This window comes from Colias eurytheme, chromosome 12 (assembly GCF_061535395.1).
Source record: "Colias eurytheme isolate Ceu_HAF_F1 chromosome 12, ilColEury1 Martin Lab GWU primary, whole genome shotgun sequence".
In the NCBI taxonomy this organism is placed as follows: domain Eukaryota; kingdom Metazoa; phylum Arthropoda; class Insecta; order Lepidoptera; family Pieridae; genus Colias; species Colias eurytheme.
Window position 1 is genome coordinate 920,926 of NC_142991.1, and position 20,622 is coordinate 941,547.

The 20,622-nt window shown below is 32.8% G+C and overlaps 2 protein-coding genes and 1 long non-coding RNA gene across 3 annotated transcripts in view; 1 reads left to right on the forward strand and 2 right to left on the reverse strand.

The window, feature by feature from the left end:
- The window catches only part of LOC149903740 (uncharacterized), a 336,421-nt gene that overhangs the window by 261,487 nt on the left and 54,312 nt on the right, over positions 1–20,622 (reverse strand). The gene's annotated exons all lie outside the window — the stretch shown is intronic.
- l(2)k01209 (uridine-cytidine kinase-like lethal (2) k01209) lies at positions 1,674–15,461 on the forward strand. The gene is made up of 12 exons (XM_090107756.1): positions 1,674–1,815; positions 5,008–5,129; positions 7,123–7,302; positions 7,704–7,810; positions 8,339–8,509; positions 8,999–9,135; positions 9,551–9,737; positions 10,531–10,620; positions 11,047–11,206; positions 11,600–11,745; positions 12,138–12,335; positions 12,788–15,461. The coding sequence occupies exons 1-12, from the start codon at positions 1,763–1,765 to the stop codon at positions 12,902–12,904; spliced, it is 1,668 nt and encodes a 555-aa protein (XP_089963882.1). The 5' UTR covers positions 1,674–1,762; the 3' UTR covers positions 12,905–15,461.
- Positions 15,458–19,821, reverse strand: LOC149903759 (uncharacterized). Its single transcript, XM_090107757.1, has 8 exons — positions 19,740–19,821; positions 19,263–19,409; positions 18,681–18,957; positions 17,995–18,405; positions 17,575–17,668; positions 17,264–17,428; positions 17,012–17,097; positions 15,458–16,690 (listed from the first exon to the last, which is right to left on the reverse strand). The coding sequence occupies exons 1-8, from the start codon at positions 19,819–19,821 to the stop codon at positions 16,600–16,602; spliced, it is 1,353 nt and encodes a 450-aa protein (XP_089963883.1). The 3' UTR covers positions 15,458–16,599.

Sequence of the window (20,622 nt, forward strand, 5' to 3'; positions counted from 1 at the left end):
ATGGTTTTAACGGTTTGTGGGTATTTTGATAAATTTCGATAAAAAATTTCGTGCGCGTGGTCAAAAGAAATTTCTACGGGAATGATGAATTAAAAAAAAACAGTGAACTGTTTCTAAAATAATAGATTTTATGATAGCTAAACTAGATTTCAATAATTGGTTATGAATTAACCTCTGTTGTTGTAGTTAATTATTGCCATAAAAAACAAAGCTTTATAATATTACTATTAGGTACAACACACTACATAATATAATATAATGTTTCAATTTTATTATAAACTACTAATATAAGAAATAAATTGAAAGTCAAACTATATAATTACTGAATTCTGCTCGTGCAGCTGTCGCGATTAGCATTATATTGAATAGAAATGAGCTTATACATTTTTTATAACAACCGCAAGAAGTTTTGAAATTTTTGAATTTCTTAGCCAACAGCTGGATTTAGGTAACTTTTTTCATTATAAGTAAATGAAACAGATTTGTCTTCCTATGCAAATTTCAACTATTTAAGTAATTGTGACCAACTTGATGTATGCTGCTATTTGAAGTATGTATGTAGATTGTAGATCCATTGCTAAAAACCTGTGCGAAAAACCAACAAATAATCGTGGCGGAAAAATGAAACTGATAAGCGCGTCACACACGGTGAAGATACTATAATATTTTATAATTTTATTTCTAAGATACTGTAATATAAAATATTACAGTATCTTAAGATAAAATATTATAGTATCTTCAATTACAGTATCTTAAGATAAAATATTATAGTATCTTCACCGTGTGTGACGCCCTTTAATCTGTATTTAAGTAATGTAACTACTTAAATATAATATGTAGGTAGTATGATTGGTTACCCGTTACTAGAACCGCATTTTCACATTCGTGCGAATACGAACACGATTGTGTGAACGCGGTAAAATGCGGTTTATTGTGCGTATCGTAAATGCGGTATGAAAATTAAAGCAAAAATTAAACTATTACAACCAAACATACTGATTTATAAGGATGAATCTATGTAAACGTAACGTAACAACTTAAAGACGTATGATTATTGAAGTGAAACTTCTTTATCGGTGTTGGACAAAAATTTAGTGTAACATTTTTGCGTTACGCCGTACGCGTGACATTTTTGCGTTACGCCGTACGCGTGACATTTTTGCGTTACGCCATACTCGTGACATTTTTAAGGTCATAAAGAAGTTTCACTTCTTACGTGTGTACTCTAGTACACGTTACATACATATTATTTTTTATCTTTATTGATATCGTACAAAACTTCTATTGCTATATAGTTTTAGAATATAAAAAATATATTTGATGAAATGTATGATTAGTGTTTAATGTTTAATAATGTTAAGGAGTATTTAATGTTTGAAGCTAAAGCGTAATAATAGTTATCGATTTAAATGTACCGTGAAACGAAACGCATCTTTCGTTCAAAAAGTTACTTTTTTCCTTCTACATAAAATTGAGACATATATCATAGTTATCTTGTATAGACTATATAAGATAACTAATATTTAATTCATAATTAAGATTTTAAAATAAATTTAATTACACTTTGATAATATAAAATAATAATTGTGGAAATTTTACTTTGACGTTAAGGTTAATGACGCAGTACAATGCGAGTTTGACGCAGTAGATCTGTTTCAGAACTGTAAACGTCAAAATCGTAATTTGCGTGTGCATACAGTCATAAATTTTTGGAGTTTTCCTACTGATATATAATATTTAATTGTTCTATTGACGACCGGTGATGGCTGGGAAGATGAACAAATTCGAGACGCCGAGTTCAGCAAGCTCGGATAGGTATTTCGCGTGTGCTAACCTTTATTAATGTTTGTTTGCACAGCTGTCTCGTGTCAACAAAATTTGCAGATGGGAAGGCTTTTTTCAGTGTGATCTCAGGCATGAGAAATATCGCACGGTTTGTTTGTGTTAGTGCGTGTTAGTAATAACAAGCGATTTAGTAAAGTTCACGATAGTTTGACGGCTACAGCTGAAGGTTTATAACCTCTCGCATCCACGCATTTTGATTTATTTTTAGACATTTCTATAGTAGATTGGCAGCTCGGTTTACGCTGTATAATCACGCTGTGAATCAGACACGTGCTCGGAAGCGTCAATATACACAAAATCATCGTAATCACATGTGAAACAACAACTTTTTTAAAACACGTCATGGATAGTTCATTGGTCACCAGAAATATGTAAGAAATTTCAACTAATGTTATGTTTTAATATTAATTCATGCTGATTTAATGTTCTAAACAATCATTTCATTGACATACTTAAAGTATTTATAAAAACAGCCCTTGAACTTAACATAAAAAATTCTAGAATAACATCAGAAGGAAAACAAAACAACTAAAATTACTACTATTGATAAGATGATAACAGATAAGGATCACTTGATACTAAGTCACTTTTTATCAAAACATTTTTGAATGTAATCATGAAAACAATACATAAGTGTCGAGTATAATATCATTACAAACATTTTATTGCTCCATTGCAGTGACTAAAACCTATTTTTATACAAGATAACAAGGATTAGAAGCACAATGAATTAATTACATGGTAAAACCTCAAGTTAACGCAAATTAATTAAGACTTCAATGCTGTAAAAATAGTTACATAAATTACATCATAATCATAAATTTTATCTTTTCTCCGTTGATCTTCTCTTCTAAATATAAGACAAAGATAATTTAATTAAGGTATTGTGCTACAGAAGCAATATACAAAAGATTATTTTATAAATCGTTCAAATTTGTAATCTTATTTCATCCAATTATAATATCACTTTGAAACAAATCAACAATAATTTAATAAAAATACATAGATTTTTAAAAGAAAACTAAATGTTTTTACTTATTATAACAGAAATTTTTAAGTTTTATATGAGAGATATTATCTTTATTATGAGAGTCAGGGAAAATAAATACCTAGTAATTTTCATAATAATTAATAGATAGCCAAACATGAATTTTCTGGTTATATGTATTTGTTTCACCTACTGTAAGGTTATGTCTCTAAAAATATACAAAAAAAATATGTGTGGCACTCGAGGACTGCCGCAGCAGTCGCAGAGGTGCAGCTATTGCATAGCATCACTGTGCGGGTTGGAGTGAGGGTGTTAGGTTTTGTCGTTACGGAATTTTTACATTCGGTAGCCGCGTTCAAAGTCTGAGATAAAAGCTCTTAAAACATCGATTTCGAGAGTAGAACCAAATCTTCATGAATAGAGTCTGGCCAAGCTCCTTTATACACCATAAAAATTCAAACATTAATATGGTAATTTACCATTTATTTCATTGTAAATTACTTTTTTTGTAACCAAATACATAATTTATCATCATAACTAAAAAAAATAATTTATTAATAGAAGTACTCACTGTTAAAAATATTTATGAATTCATATAATAGAGGAAAAAACCATTACACAATTATTCAAATTCATATCTATAAATTTAATTAAAATAGTATTTTCGAATACTATATGTGATTATTAATTATTTATATGTATAGTTTTTAATATTTTTATATTTTGCGAGTAGACTAATTACGTGTGGATATAAAAAAAATTATGTGAATATGTATAACATTAAAAAATATTTTGTTTCTCTTGTCTTTTCTGTTGTCATTGTATTATTCTTCTGTATTTTGATGATTCAAAAGCGCTTCTCAACAAAGTCTTGTTGTATAAATAAATGTTTGAGTTTGTAAGACATTATACATACAGATAATTTAAATTTTTATAACTCTCATCTCTATTAATAAACACAATCTTGTTATCACATGAGAAATGATATAAGCGGGCCAATTAAGATAAATTTAAATCATTAGTCACAAAGTTTGTAGCGACATAAAAACAATAATAATGCTCTTGGCCTTAATTCTCTTATGCCAGAGAAGGTCAGGGCTTTCTGTATTTCTGTACTTTCTAATTTATTTCAGGTTAAACAGTGATAACGTTTTTTATGTTAACAGAATATTTGTTTTTTTTTTTTACAAAAACGTTGATTAAAATGTTTGTTATCCTCGATGGCGCATGCGTTTTTTTGTAATGTTGTTGGATGATAAACCGGAGCATTTTTTTGTAATACATATAATAATAATTTATTCAACTTTTTTTTTCTGTAACTATAAAGGAAATAAGTAGGTTGTGCTAATTCTGTATAATGAACACGTCCCACGATGATAATCTTATGAAATTCGGGTCCGAAAGTGTTTGATTTAATGAAACATGGAATGTATTTGTTTATTTTATTATTAGATTGGAGTAAATGTTTTAGTTATCTTTTATTTCCGTAGTGGTATTTTAGCTTTTTATGAGAATTCCAATTATATTGAAAAAGACGTGTGGCACTCGGGGATTGCCGCGGTAAAGCTATTGCATAGCATGCCTTCAAGCCACACCTCCGAGCCCGTCGGAGTGGGAAGCGTGAGGTTTTTTCGTTACGGAATTTCTCGATTCGGTCCCCGCGCTCAAGGCCCGCGATAGAAGCTATGCAATAGCTTAAAACTTAAATATTTCCACAACGATTTACGAAATAATTTGACGTCTGTGTTGCAATTAGGTGATCAAGATGAATGTAATAATTTACAAAAACCACTTTTTAGGTAAATCCGGTTTACAGTGAAGGTCGACACACTAAAAATAATTTATATATATAAATCTAAATTGATGAAATTGATTTTTAAAAGTCACGTAAATCTTCAACCTTTTCATTAGGTTGCTAGCAACTACGTTTGTAGATGAAACTAATAAAAAAAATAATCCAGTTGTTACAATACAAATATTTAACTGATTTTATTTTCAAATGTATGTTTATTTTTAAATATTTTACATAATTAATATTTAAATCTATTTTTATTTATAACAAAAACAAATTACATGGTTTTAGGTCTAACTGAAAATTTTTATTCATTTTTTTACAGACTTCTTATACCTTGTTATTTTTTGTAATACAAATTAACACAACACTACCATTTCAGCGACTCAGAGCTGGCGTTAGAGATAAGCGAGCAAGTGTTTCTGGATGACGATGACTACTCGCGCGCCCCGGCGTCGCCCACCACTGTGCCCAATGTTAGGCCGTATAGACCGCCATCTACAGGTAATTTGACAAATTGAGTGATTTTTATATATTTTTATAATATTTATAGATCATACGTCTCTTTTTTCTATTATTTTAAATGTTTCCTTTTTTTAACGAGCCTACGCTTTTAACAAAGGTATCGAAGTAATTGTTGGATTTTTAATTTATTTTTTCGATTATAAGTAGGTATAATAATTTCATATATAGGCCCTGCGCAGACGGCACACTTTTTGTGCGATCGAGTCTGCGGCGCACAAAAAGTCTGCATGGCGCGCAAAAAGTCGGTCGCGGATTTTTCACAGACTCAACGCACACGACGCACATCTTCGATCATTTTGTCGGCAGAGCTGTAGGCACGTAGACGCTATGGAAATCGTGTAAAGTGTGCGCCGTCTGCGTGAAGCTTTGGTCTGGTGATCATGACGCACAACGCTGAGGTATACGGTTTGCGATGCCGGACACTCAATCATATGAAAAACGTCGACAATGTTCTCTTGTTCCGTCGCAGTATGCGTCAGCGGCGAAGGGCAAGCGCGGTGAGTGGGGAGGTGTTCTCCCGCACAGCGCGGCGTCATTCTCGATTGAACGCTGCGGTGTGCGGGTATGCGTCACGGCATATATGAATGCGACAATATGAATTTTTTCGAAGACAATTTAATTTCTTTCTTTCTTTCTTTAATAGAATTAGTTCGCAGCTATCCTTCTTTATTAATCCGTCAGTCCTCGGATCACAGACACAATAGAAAATCTATTGTGTCTCGGCCCGATCGGGCCGCTCGGTGGTCAATGGGTTAAAATAAAGACAAAAAACATTAAAGTTTGATAATTACAGCAAAATTGTTCATGTTCACGTCTACCTTGGTAGCTGCGGCAAAATCAACTGACCACCTCTCCGCAGGGAAGGTAAATGCTGCGTCGTGACGCTGCGTTGGGGCGCATACCTCAGCGTTGTGCGTCATGATCACCAGACCAAAGCTTTAGCGCGCGTTGAAGCAAACGTTCAATTCTTTTCACACACTTTTGTGCGGAGCGGCGCGGTGCGGTCTGCCCGAATTACACGGATTTTTTATGCGCCGGACTTTTTGCGCGTCGTGTGCGTTACTGCATATAATTTCATAGGTTCTATTTTCACAGACTAAAAAGTGCGTCACGGATAGTCTGTCGTCTGCGCATGGCCTTAAGTGAATGGAAAATTCTGTTAAAAAAACTCTAATTTAAATTTATAAAACCCTGGTAAGTTTTTATTCTGAGAAGAAATACTTGAATGCTCATTATACTAAATCACGATTTGTTGACTTATAAAATTTAATATAAAACAAACATCGTATTGAGTTGCGTTTCGCTTCCAATTATGACATTGGAGACACTTATTATATGCGCACGATTTGGAATTCCAGTTCATTATGTTATGCATACAGCGATATATTTATCTAAACTATTAAAATAAGAATAAGAAATAAGATGAATGAGAATTTGATTGTATTCAATTTTGTTCGTTTGACCGGCTCAGCTATTTGCCTACGCGTGAATATGTATAGTATTATTCGTTATTAATGTGTTTAAAGACCATGACTGTTCACAATTAATATGTAGAGACTAGATATCATGGTCAATTACTTCTCTATCCAATACATATTCTGAATACATTGAATTATTTTTAAACAACCTTTGAAGAGCGAATACAAACATAAAAAAAGTATTTGTGAAGTGAAATTTTTTAAGGCGCGTTGAGAATAATATTTCAAAACAATTTTAAAATGTTCGCATCATACAGTAAGGCGACGATTTTGGTATAGAACTTTTCAAAGAAGTTTCACTTCTGAGTTCTGACCCATGTGCTCTTACTTTAATGTATTAAGCTAGGCCGTATAGACCGCCCTCTACAGGCAATTTAGCAATTAGTAAGAAATGTATAATAGATTAAAAACGACATTAAACTATAGCTTGTTTCCCTGAAATTGACAAAAATATAGCCTGATTATCATGACAATTCAATGTTTTTTTTTCACAGGATCAAACATACTAAAGTCCCCTCGACAGCGGCGCGTGCGCACAACCTCAATGTCTCAACCGAACAAGAAAACAACAGCAGAGAGCATCCTACACGCAGACAGACGGACGATATACACGGCGGGCAGACCGCCATGGTATAATTGTACAGGAGGGCAGGAGGTGGAGCCGTTTCTTATTGGTAAGAAACCGTAAAAAAGATAAAAAGTACAAAAAATTACATGTCGATTTTTTATTATTTTTTATTGAATTGAGAATGTATTTGTATAGAGAAGTTAGCTATTGGAAATAGTATTAGAATGATACCATTGGATTGCTAAAAAAATTAACAGCAAAGGTAAAAGTACAATATATTGTAATGAATAAAATGATATATGGAATATTCTGATGCCTCAATCTAAAATTGATTATGTCGTTTAACTTTAACCTACATAGCTTGTTAACCAAATATACATACGTATACACAAAAAAACAACCTTCTATAGGACTCAGCTATGTAATTTAAAAATTATTCTTATTAACTAAGGCATAAATAGATCGACAACCAATAATAATATGACCAACTGCAGTGAATATTTACAGGTATATGCGGCGCGAGCGCGTCCGGTAAAACGACAGTGGCGGCTAAGATCATAGAGTCTTTGAATATACCGTGGGTCACTATTGTCAGTATGGACTCGTTTTATAAGGTAATAGAGTGGAATAATCATTTACGTATACGAAACAACTAAAATCACAATCACGTTGAAAAATTGTCCGTAGCGAAACTCTGCCTGTGCTTGTGCAAGGCAGAGTTTCTTATGAGCGTATACAATAGACTTTTAACATTACTGGGACGAATGAAGGGGCTAACGCTGCTGAGAGAGACTAGTTTATAGAAAATCAATGGTCAAGAATATTGAGAATATTTATTTATTGCCAATTTAGCAAATCGACGATTTTTAAAATATTTGACTGTGTGCGTATGAAGTATTTTTTTAAATTACTACATACAGAAGCATTTCAAAACATTACAATTAGCTTCTATTCATCATTTAGAGTAAGTAGTGGTAAGGTAATGACTTAGTTGCGAATAGCAAGTTAAATTTCTAGTATCGAGCCTCTATCAACATTTTTGATCACCTACCTGCAGATTTACAGAATTCTGGGTCCTGACTCCTGGCATTAAATAGGTGCTTTTTTCTGTGTCAAAGTATTAAAAACGTACCATTTCCCAGGTCCTCAACGAAAAGCAGCACCAAGCAGCTATGCGCAACGAATACAACTTCGATCACCCGGATGCGTTCGATATGGAGCTACTGGTTAATGTTCTGCAGCGACTCAAGGAGGGCAAAAAAGTCGAAGTGCCGATTTATAATTATGTCACGCATTCTAGGGAGAATCGGACGGTAAGTTTATTAATTATTTTCACCATATATAACTCAGGCCCCGGAATCACAGACACAATAGAAAATCTATTGTGTCCGATCGGGCCGTTCGGGGCTCAATGGGTTAACATGATCAGAGTTTTCGTAACATTAAAAACTTGTTTTTTAAAGACACAGGCATTACATTAGGATTTAGGTTACTCATTTATTTGGGTGTGTACTGACATTTTACAAGATTAAGAAAAAAATCAGGCAACAAAAGTTCAATTAGGGAGAATTAAGTAATCTGCCGATGAATTAATGTGATGTGCAGGTACAAATATCCTTTGATGCATTGTGTATTTCAAGCAATCGCAGCATATTTTTCTTGTTTGTAATTTTACAAAAGCTGTTTATATGCATTTTATAACTAAGATTTTTTTTATTATAAATGGCATTTATTCAGCTATATAATTAAACTAAACCTAAATTGATTTTACTAATTCTAACCTATAATAAAAATCTTTTTAGAAAACAATGTACGGCGCAAACGTGATAATATTCGAGGGTATACTCGCGTTCTATAACGCTGATGTCGTCAGCAAGTTGGACATGAAGGTGTTTGTGGATACCGATGCGGATATAAGACTCGCGAGGAGGTTGAGAAGGTGATTTTGGACTTTATTTGTATGGGGATAGAGTATATTATTGCTTGAATAATAAAGAATTAGGAAAAGGTTGGCGGATATAAGGATCGCGAGACGGTTGAGAAGGTGATTTTGGACTTTATTTGTATGGGGATAGAGTATATTATTGTTTAAATAATAAATAATTAGAAAAGGCGGGGTTACATATGCTTTGCTATGAAAGCAATGCCTTATAGATTAAAGTAAGACAAAATAATGTTTTTTACTGTATTGTTTTATGTGGTGTAAAAATAAAAATTTACTTAATTTACGAATCGATATTTTTTAAATATTATGTGCAAAATTTCCCATCCAGTTGAAAATTATAAAACTTTTTCAAAAATTTTACCTCAGTCTTAAAGTCCTATTCTTTAAAAAAAAAATATTTTTCCAACAGAGACATAGTCCAACGTGGCCGCGATCTAGAAGGAGTACTGAAACAGTACCTAACGCACGTAAAACCGGCGTACCAAAGCTATATAGCGCCCTGTATGGCGCACGCCGATATTATAGTGCCGAGAGGGGGAGAGAATAAAGTCGCTATATCGCTCATTGTGCAACACGTGCATAAGCAATTGCAGCTCGTGAGTATATATGTATAAACACACTTACATACATATGCACACACCTACATATTTTAAATGTAGATTTTAAGTTCAAAAAAGGAATCCGTAATTTACCAATATTGTGAGCGATTCTTAAGCCTTTAATACAAACTAACACAGACTTTAGTTCCTACAAATTATATTATGTATGTATTTGTATCACTTTAAACTTTTCAATATTCATTTTTATTATTTTTTTTACTTATTGACGTGACAACGTCTTATAATTCGATAAAGCCGGCTGCAAGCACGAAAAAACATGACTCATGCGGCGTTACCTCGCTCTGAGGCGTTCCATGTAAGGCTTGAAGTGCAAGCGAGAGCGCGGATCGAGCGACAAAGAAGCACAATCGGACGTTGTCACGTTCAACTATCGTCGGTAAACCGACTTTACAGACAACCAATTTTTTTATTACTTTTAAACGAACATACACGCACGCACGCACACTTTCACAAAAATATTATTCGCACGCACGGAAACGCACGTATACATGCGCACATGCACTTCCAGACAGACATAAACTATAATTAACTTTTCTTTTGTTCTCTTTAATTTCTACAATCTTCGTTATGGAACATTCTGTTGTATATTGGTTGATGCTATCACTATTCACATCCTTATTGTGAAAACTGCATATGTTTATTGTTAAAGATTTTGAGATATTTCACGTTTAAAACACTACAATGCAACAAATAATGTATTTTAAAGTGCACAGTGCAGACACTTTGTATTTCTTTATGATAATAATTGAATTAAATTGTTTTATTTTAGCGTGGTTTTAAAGTGCGAGAAAAGCTGGCGATCGCACACGTGGGTCAGCCCGTACCTGACTCGCTATACGTACTTAAGGATACGCCTCAGGTATGTGTTTCTAAAGAAATAATATAAAAGGTTTTTTTTAATAAATAACCATTTTTTAAATCATATAACGTCAATTCAAACAAATAATCAGTTTTAAAGATTTTTTAAATAGATTTCTTGGTAGCCATTTAAACAAAGTTCCAAATTGTAGGAAACATTTTAAATACAAATTTATCAACTAAAACATTTATATTATTTGGTATTATATGATGAGGACTACGATCAGCACATTTTTTTTAAATGATTATATTATCAGATATTGTAAATCTTTTTTTAATGTAAACATTATCTGTCGATTAAAGTTTAATATATCCTGAAGGAGAAGCTGTATTAAAAAACAGAATACATATCTATAATATAACTTGTTCAACTACCCTCAAATAATAAAAAATAACCCACAATTCATATTTCTTAATTATCTCACAGGTACAAGGACTCCACACATTCATACGCAACAAGGACACGCCGCGGGACGAATTCATCTTCTACTCGAAACGTTTGATGAGACTCGTCATAGAGTTCGCGATATCATTGTTACCCTACACCACGCATAGTGTTGATACTCCACAGGGATTTAGTTATACTGGTAAGATTTTATAGAAATTAGTCAATAATCTAGTTTCAGCATCTTGTTAAGTTAATGAAATTTTTACTTAAAATGTTGATAAGTGAAGGAAAAAGTTTAGAAAATATCTTATACCTTATCGTAAATACTCTCACTGCATAGATTCTGCGAAATAAATTGACATATTATTAAATCTCTCGAACCGTGGATGGATGCTTACAAACCATGAAAAAAAATACGATGAGAACAAAGATATAAAAAAGTAAAATAAAAGATCTAAAATTTAAATTGCTGCTGTGGTTTACACACAAAAAACAAAGCGACAATCTTTATCAATTCTTATATGCACTAAACATGAGTATGGATATTATATCGTATAACAAAATCTTGTTATATTAAAAATCTAAATTCTAGGACGCAAATGCGCGGTAGAGCGCGTGTGCGGTGTGTCCATACTACGCGCGGGCGAAACAATGGAGCAGGCCGTTTGCGATGTGTGCAAGGACATACGCATCGGCAAGATACTCATACAGACCAACCAGCAGACTGACGAGCCGGAGGTGGGTTAATATTGGTGATAAATGTGCTTGCGGTGCGGCAACGTCGCCTCGTGCATTTGTTGTGTGGCACGGCAACGTTGCGTCATGTGTTTGTTGTGCGGTGCAGCATTGTTGCGTGGCAACATCGCGTAATGTATTTGTCGTGCGGTGCGGCAACGTCGCGTTAGCCGCATGCCGTGTGGATTGCCAACATCGCATCAGCTACATGTACCTACTCAACCTAAAGATGCTAGTTGAAAGAAAACTTACGTTTTGTAACGTGGTAGCGTAGAAGCAGCATGATCATAACATATATGCAAAATACGCCTATCGTTATTTGTACGTTACTTCTCTAACAGTAATTTCCCCAATCGAATTGAAAAAAAACCCTAAAACTTCCTTTCAATTCACAGCTCTACTACCTCCGTCTGCCCAAAGACATAAAAGACTACCGCGTGATATTAATGGACGCGACCGTAGCAACAGGCGCGGCGGCCATGATGGCGATCCGCGTGTTATTGGACCACGATGTGCCCGAACGGCACATATCGCTCGTTTCGTTACTTATGGCGGAGATTGGCGTGCATTCGGTGGCTTATGCCTTTCCTGAGGTGAGTATACACAGAACACAATACAAGCGTATACACGCAAACACACAAAGATACCCACACCCCATAAATATACACTGACACACACACAGAAACACGCCACTCATGTATACACTGACACAAAACACACACACACATACTGACATGACACATACCGCACATATTATACACACAGAACACGAGCGTTTATACGCAAACACAAAGGATTCAAATACACATCCGAAAAACATATACAGACAGCTCGCTCACATGCCGGCAAACACACAATATATGAATATGCATATAGCACACACACAGAACAAATTTTGAATTTTTATAGCCAAATAGAGTTAGTAGTTATAAGACATCTTCATCAAATCAGTGCCGTAGCTTAAATAACGGATCCACAAAAAAACATTACATAAAATTAATTCATATTTGCATTACGTTTATTACACCATCATCATTCCTTTCAGGTTAAGATTATAACATCGGCTCTAGACCCGGAGATCAATGAGAAATTCTACGTATTACCCGGTATAGGTAATTTCGGAGACCGCTACTTTGGCACCGAGCCCTCTGACGACGAATGACTGACAATACCCATACGTGCGACAGAGATGGCAACATTTCCGCGCTACGAGTGAACGAGATGGATATATTTTACTCAACAACGCCGCATGTATAGGCGATGTACGCTTGGACGTATCTGCTAGCATATACAACTTATATATGAAACTTGCTTGTGCTAAATGAGGGTAGTTTTATATAGTTTTTATAGCTACGATATATCCAGCCAGCGTTCGAATTTCAAATTCAGTAATCATAGAGTAAAATCAATGAAAATTTTTATCGCGTCACTTCTCTAAAGATAAATAAGCGCAAAGCTCCAACTAAGTATCCCAGTAATTATGTATTGCCCAGTGTTGTGGTAACTAACTATTTACGATTAAAGCCCCAAATACGCGATTATAAAAAAAAATACTCGTCTTAAAACATCATAGACAAACAAAACTTCGTATACTTAATGTATGGTGAAAATAAATTCTTTGTTTAATTTTTCGTTAAGAAGAAATCGTGTAAAAGTTGCACCTTTTTTGTGAAAAACCTAAGTAAATGCAAAACGCAAATGATGCAATGGCAGACAATTTCTACAAAGAATTGGCCGCTGTTAGTAGACCGTCTGTTTCTTTAAATTTCTAATTAAAGTATTGTTCAAAAAAGTATATACTCTTCTTTGTTTGTAAAATAAAATTGTTGTAAGAAAAAATACAACACAAAAAAATTATGAAACTTTACGCTAAATATCTACTTCTAGGGCGAAAAAATAAAAACTTAGTAAATCGTTCTTAACTATGAATTGAGTTATATTTTTAAGGGACTTAATCATTATTTAAATTATTATTTAGTAGTATTTGAATGCTACAATTTTATAAATTATACGAAATTAAAAAAAAACTCAAAACTTACGTTAGATAAATGACTAATAAAGAAAATCTAGTCATAACGGTCATTTAATTTTCTAGAATAAATGACCACATTTAATTGACATTTTTACTATATTTATATAATTGGTGTGAAAATTCATAATAAATAAGGTTTAAAAATAAAACCTCGACTTTAAAATATGTTCCTAGGTTTCTTATTTGTGGAATTTACCAAAGAATTGGTAATTTATTTAGAAATAATTATCGAAAAAAAACCGGATTGATAAAAGTGATAAAAACAAATGTTTGACAAAACAATCATTTAATAATTTGGTGACATTAATTTTATTTGTATTTGTGATACATTAAAACGTTTTAGAAATATATTATTGGTGCAGTTAATATAACACTTATTTATTTCTATTAAATTAAAAATGTTCTTAAAATTTTGTAGTGACTTAAAAACTACTTGTGTGCATTTAGAATTACAAAATTACTTATAGGTAATCCATTTTACGTTAGAGTAAATCTAACTTAACTTTTACCATGTTTATAATCTAAGCTTACTAGCTAAAATAATATAATATGTGGCTTTACGATTTATTGAAACTTACACATTTACGTTTTAAAAACAAGGTACTAAATCTAAAAGTACATTTTTTTTTCGCGCCCTTTTTTGATATATTTTTTTTTTCTTTACGGCACGATTAGGTACTTTATCTTTTTAATAGTAAGATTTGGTTCTGAAAGCGATAACGGCCAGTACCAAATTACTTATACTATATTTTATAAAAAAAAGATATTATGTGCAAATTATATACCACAATATAGCCAATAAACCAGAGACTAAAACAAACCATGGTGCTTTTATTACAAAATATACAAGTGTTCCAAATCTGTAGTTTGATAGCATAAATGTACAATGTACAGGATACGTTCATTCCGACGCGATGCTGCCATTTTGTTTTTTACTTTCGCGCGCTTTTTTTTTCTTCTTTATTCTCAGTATTAGGCAATGATTTGTGTTAGTTTTTAATTGTATATGAGACTTATTGTACAGTAAGAGACCTCGCTCTTTTTAAACGTTTAGGTGAAATTCGTTTTGAATTATTTATTAGATGGATATGAAGGCCGTTCACTGACAATATGGAATAGACTAGAGAATATTTAGTTTTTTCGTAATCTGTGTAAACAATTTGTAGATTGTTATATATATATTTATTAGCTGTGCTTTTAGAATTCTATTCCATGCCAGGGCAGTCTATCAACTTCCGAACTAGGTTAAGTTTTTTCTCAGTGTTTGTATTTTTAGTGCATTAGTAATTCTAAGTTCTACTTTATATATAAGACGTAGTTGCTTTTGTGTAGACTATGTAAAAAAAACCTAACGTATATAAAATAATTGTAAAACAATAAACTTGTTTACAAATACATATTGTACAAATTAAACTGTAATATTCTGAAATAAAGTGGTTTTATTTTATTTTTGTTTTAGTTATTTTTAAATTAATTGAACAATTGCAAAATTTAAAATTGTTTTAATTCATGTGGGGTTAGTTTGATTAATATTTATTATAATTCTTAACACTTAGTACTTATTTTAGTACTTAAAATTAGTATAAACCACTTTATTTTATTGAATAATTGAACATGTATTCGAAATCTGAACATACTTTTTATTCAATACATTTTTATAAAATTATATACTTTACTTACAAAGCTTACAAATTGTCTGTTAATTAAAACTTATAAAAATCTTGCCTCGAATAATTTGTAATGTATCAATACTTACAATTCACAGAAATATACCATCATAAACGTTGATAATAAAGCCGTTTTTTAATTATATTTTTACCGCCTCTTTCTGTCTCATTTCACAGTCGTTACTAGAGCAAGATAGAGAGCTATTAACGTCGAAGAACGGAAATACTTGAAATTGTTTATCTCGCTCTAGTTTATGTAATTTTATAGTGATAGAAAGAGACGCGGTTATACATAGCTGCTGCACTTTAAAATGAAATGCAATGAAAATTGAATCATAATAATTGTATTTGATGGTATATCTTGTATTTCTGTTTAAACATTGAATGTATTGTAATATTTTAAAATAAATTCTAAACATTTTAAAGAGGAAGAAAATCCATCTCACTTTATTTTGCAAAATGCAAATAAAAAAATCCTATGCAAGATGGATTTTGTGTCCTTTATCGTGTCTATGTTTAGAAACATTTTTTTTATGATTCCAACAAATGAAGTCTTTGTCTAAATTTATAAACGTAAAAATCTTGCTAAAATCATTTTTTTTTTGCATCAAAGTTAGTTATGTATCGATTTGATTATGTAATCGTCGTGTTAAGCACAATGTGTATACAATTAATATGTAAATCGCTGTGAATATGAAAAAATACAAAAACACGAATAAATTTATGAATAACTTATTGGTTGTTTTATTCTAATGTTAATCTTAACTACATATGGCAACTTTGAGATCACGGTTTCAGTTGGTAGAGAAGTGTTGCCAGTAAAACACTTGTATGATATTTTTGACATCGATTTGGTGCAAACGTAAAGTAACAGCTAAGAAAAATAGACATTAAAGTAAAATTTAATTTTCTTACAAAATAATATAAGTGCTTATGTGGTAATTCGAATATTGAATAGTCAAAAAATTCATAATTTTAACAACGAGTATGTATTCACAAAACAAAACTCTATTATAACAACACACAAGAAAAACAGAAAAGGGAAAACACAGTTGTGAATAAATTCAGTAGTGTAAGCGAGAAAACAGACTATTTATCTATTTCCGTCTCTCTCACACGCCATTACTCAAGTTTACAACAATCGATGTCAAAAAGTTGTCAAATGTGATCGCAAGAGTCTAAATAGCGCTGGAACACGAAGTCGAAATGTTCGCACTTGGAGTTTGTTGTCTCGTGCACTTGATTCTTCCTGAAAAATTATTTAGGTTATCATATTGGTAATTTGGTAGTGTAGATATAACGTTATAAACGAAATTTTAGTTCGATTCCTAGTGGAAAATAAGCTTCTCTCTGGTTAAGTATAGCAGGCTAATCACATAAACTCTGTTCTAAAATTAATTGAAACTAATAAGCGATATATTTTTATAATTAAAAACGATCGCCCCGCCCCGTAATTAAAAACGATTGCCCCGTCGAGGAACAGCTGAAACACATAATTTACCAATATAATATACCAATCAAACAGGTGATTTTACATTATTTCATAAATAAGATAATTTATGTAACTGACTTGTAGTATTCTTCACACTCTTCCAGTGTGACGTCAGCGCTGACGACGCGTGCGCCAAATCCGCTGTAGTAACTGATGTAACGTTGCTACAAATTTAAGAATATAAGCATTAGTTTAAATATTTTATACATAAAACATATTTAATAATGCTTAACTTCGATTGAGCTCAAAGTGACACAATCTATAGCAATACCTGTAGAAATTAGTATGATCAAACGTCTGACCACTATACAATTAAAATAATATAATCACCTGAACATGCTTAGAGAATATCTGCTCGCCGACAATATTGCAGGCAACGCGTAAAGCCTTCGCGATGACGTCAATGTACTTCACATAACACACGGCTGCGTCACGAGCGTCAGCGTCACGACGCAAACGAAGTTTTAGGTTTATACCACCAGGGGGCGCTGTATTCTGGACATAAAAAATACAATGCTTGAAAAAAATTCATTGGAATGTTTCGTGAGCTTATGTTGTTCTATGTCCTCACAAGAGGATATTAAAGTAGTCTGACTCATTCTGAGATCATTTCGTGTGTTTTAAGTTTGAATGAAACTTACCTGATCAACTATGCTTTTCATCATGAGAGTTAAAGATTTGTTTTGGGACAAATCGTACTCGTTTGTTATCGTTACACCACCCAACATATTGTACCTGAAAATCCATACTAATATTATAAATGCGAAAGTAACTCTGTCTGTCTGTCTGTTACTCAATCACGCCTAAACTACTGAACCAATTTTCATGAAATTTGGTATGGAGATATTTTGATATCTACCCGAGAAAGGACATAGGCTACTTTTTATCCCGGGAAAATGACGCAATCCCGGAAATCCCACGGGAACGGGAACTATGCGGGTTTTTCTTTGACTGCGCGGGCGAAGCCGCGGGCGGAAACCTAGTATATAATAAATGATACAATACATAAATGACACACATGCACTAAATCACTTTCTACGTAAAAATAGGACCCAACTCACGCATTGGCCATATACATATGATGTCCAGGGGGAGAGCAGACCTTGAACTGACGATCCAAACCATAATTCTTCAAAAAGAACAAACAGCTAGTGATGTCCCACATATAATAGTTCAGTATTTCAGTATCCCGCAATTTCTTCATGCCATTAAAATGATACGGCATTATTAACAATTGTAATTTTGAATTCAAACGATCCTTGTATTCGGCGGTGATTTTGAGAAGCTTTACAAACAATTTTAACTCTCTGGCAACATCTGATTGAAATATGGCATCGTAGCCTTCTCGGTGTGGCCAGATGAGAAAACATTCGGCGTTTAAGCGCTGTGACACTTCTAGGCATTTCTTGATCTGTGTCGCTGCGTGTGCGAAAATATTAGCGTCGTTGTTTGTAAATGCTCCAGTTATGTAACTGAAAAAAAATGTATAGGGTAATCTTAGATTAATCTTAGATTAAAGTAATATAAAGATCTAAAGCAAAATATATTTTGTCAAATTGATAGCCTATCGCGCAGAACATTCATATAAAATCGAAGAATCGTCAACTTAATAATTAATGCAAAATAATTTGAACTGCTGAACAGATTTAGATTAATTTAACCAAATTTTTTTGAGCTGCGACAAGTACTACTTGAAAAAAAATTGAAATAAACGCGAGTATAAAAGAAATATTCAAAAAGAACTTACCGTGGATGCGAATGCAAATCAGGAGCGAGCCACAACAGCTTCACATGATACCTCTGGCCCAATTCGTGAATATATTCCACAATTTCGTCCCAGTTGGTCTTATTTTCATCCCAATTATCGGACAAATGCAGCAAGTCAGTGTCGTAAGCTGTCCAGTACTTGATGCCAAGTTTGGTACAGAGGTCGAAAAAGGCCTTTATGCATCGCTTATAATTGTCCATAGAGTGCGAATTGTCATCCCAGGGACGGTTGTTGCTGATTCTTGGATATTCTGCGGCTAAAAAATTTAATTTAAATCTTTTAACGTTTAAAAACAAATTGTTAAATGAATATATGTTGGTTGTTACTTTAAGTTCTTGCCAAAAATACTACTGAACCTAGGCCTACAGTACTGTATACCTACATCCATATTTGGCACATTTTAAATGATAGACTAGACTAGATTCTTTAAATATAAATAAAAAGTTAGGAAATAAACGATTTTTACGAAATTTAAATTTATTTAACTGCAGTTAAATAAATTTAAATTTCGCATTTCCCTTTTAATGCAACGTATACGTACATAATTACAAATTAACTTACTGCAAGTCCTGAACTCAGTGAAAGACAAGCTATACTTAAGCCAGTCTTCCATAGTCTTGGAGTGCAGTCTCTCCGCTGCATTGTAGTAGCGGTAGCTGAGCGTGTCGGTGGCGGACGCAGCGGTGTTGAATTCCACCTTCTCTATGCCTGATGGGGGAAACATCTCCATTATTTTCCTAATATTTAGAGTATAACATAACGTATATAATTTTATTTTTTTGATGTAGCTACTAGCTAGTAAAGGTATAATCGTTAGGTTTCACGAGGTTATTATGCTTAAATTTTAGAAGTAGAATAAGAAGAAACATATTTTTTATTAGTAATATTTTACGTTAATAAATAATAAATAAAATTATTATGACCATTTACACCAATAATTAATAATTGCAAAGACAAACATAGATAAATAGAATAAAATCTGCTATTTAGGCAGATTTCATTCCCTCCTCACAACTTTCAAAACCCAAAAAGTCCTACCTTGAAAGTAATCCACATTGTCAGCAGCCCTACCTTCCTTTACCTTTTGCCTCTTGCCACCAGGCTGCGCGTATGTCGACATTTTTTAAAGATAGCAACACAACTTATGGCGGGATCCTCGTTTGGGAGATCTTAAATAATATTGTATGAATGGAGTCAACGGAACGTGACTGTATCGTGTGTCCTTTTGTTTTCAATTGCTTTGTACTTTCAGGGATAGAGGTATCAAGTAGCTGGCTTTGAAATTGATGTTTGAACTTTGAGTATAGTATATACCGCGACTTTTAGTGCATTGCCATTTTATTAAGATTACCTAAATTATTGTTTGAGTAGTCTTTAAATTACCATAACAAGATTAGGCACTAAGAATATGTGAATTTTAAACAAATACAATATACATATTTTATTAATGATTTATTAGAGAAAGACAGCTACATAATGTAATAAATTATATTTAATTTATGAAATAATTAAATATTAAATGCATATCTCATATTATAGCCTAAATGTATTAATAGCATTATCTGAAATCTTCACATAAGGCTGATAAGTTTTTTTTGTTTATTGAACTCGATTATATCGGATACTACTCGACCGATTTCAAAAAATATTTCACCGTTAGATATGTTCGTTATCCCCGAGCGATATAGGTTTCTATAATAATCCTCGTACGGACAAAGCTTGATCAGACCGCTCGTAGGTATATATTTTTATCAATTAAAAGTATGTTTTGAAGTCCTACGTCCAATATTTATGTAAATAACATATAGTTGCTCATGATGAAATTTTTCTGTCTAATACCGGATTCTGCCCCGGTTTCGTCTTTATAAAGTTAAGTTAGTTGTAGTTATCTAGCAATTATTATTACTTTGTGTTTAGAAAA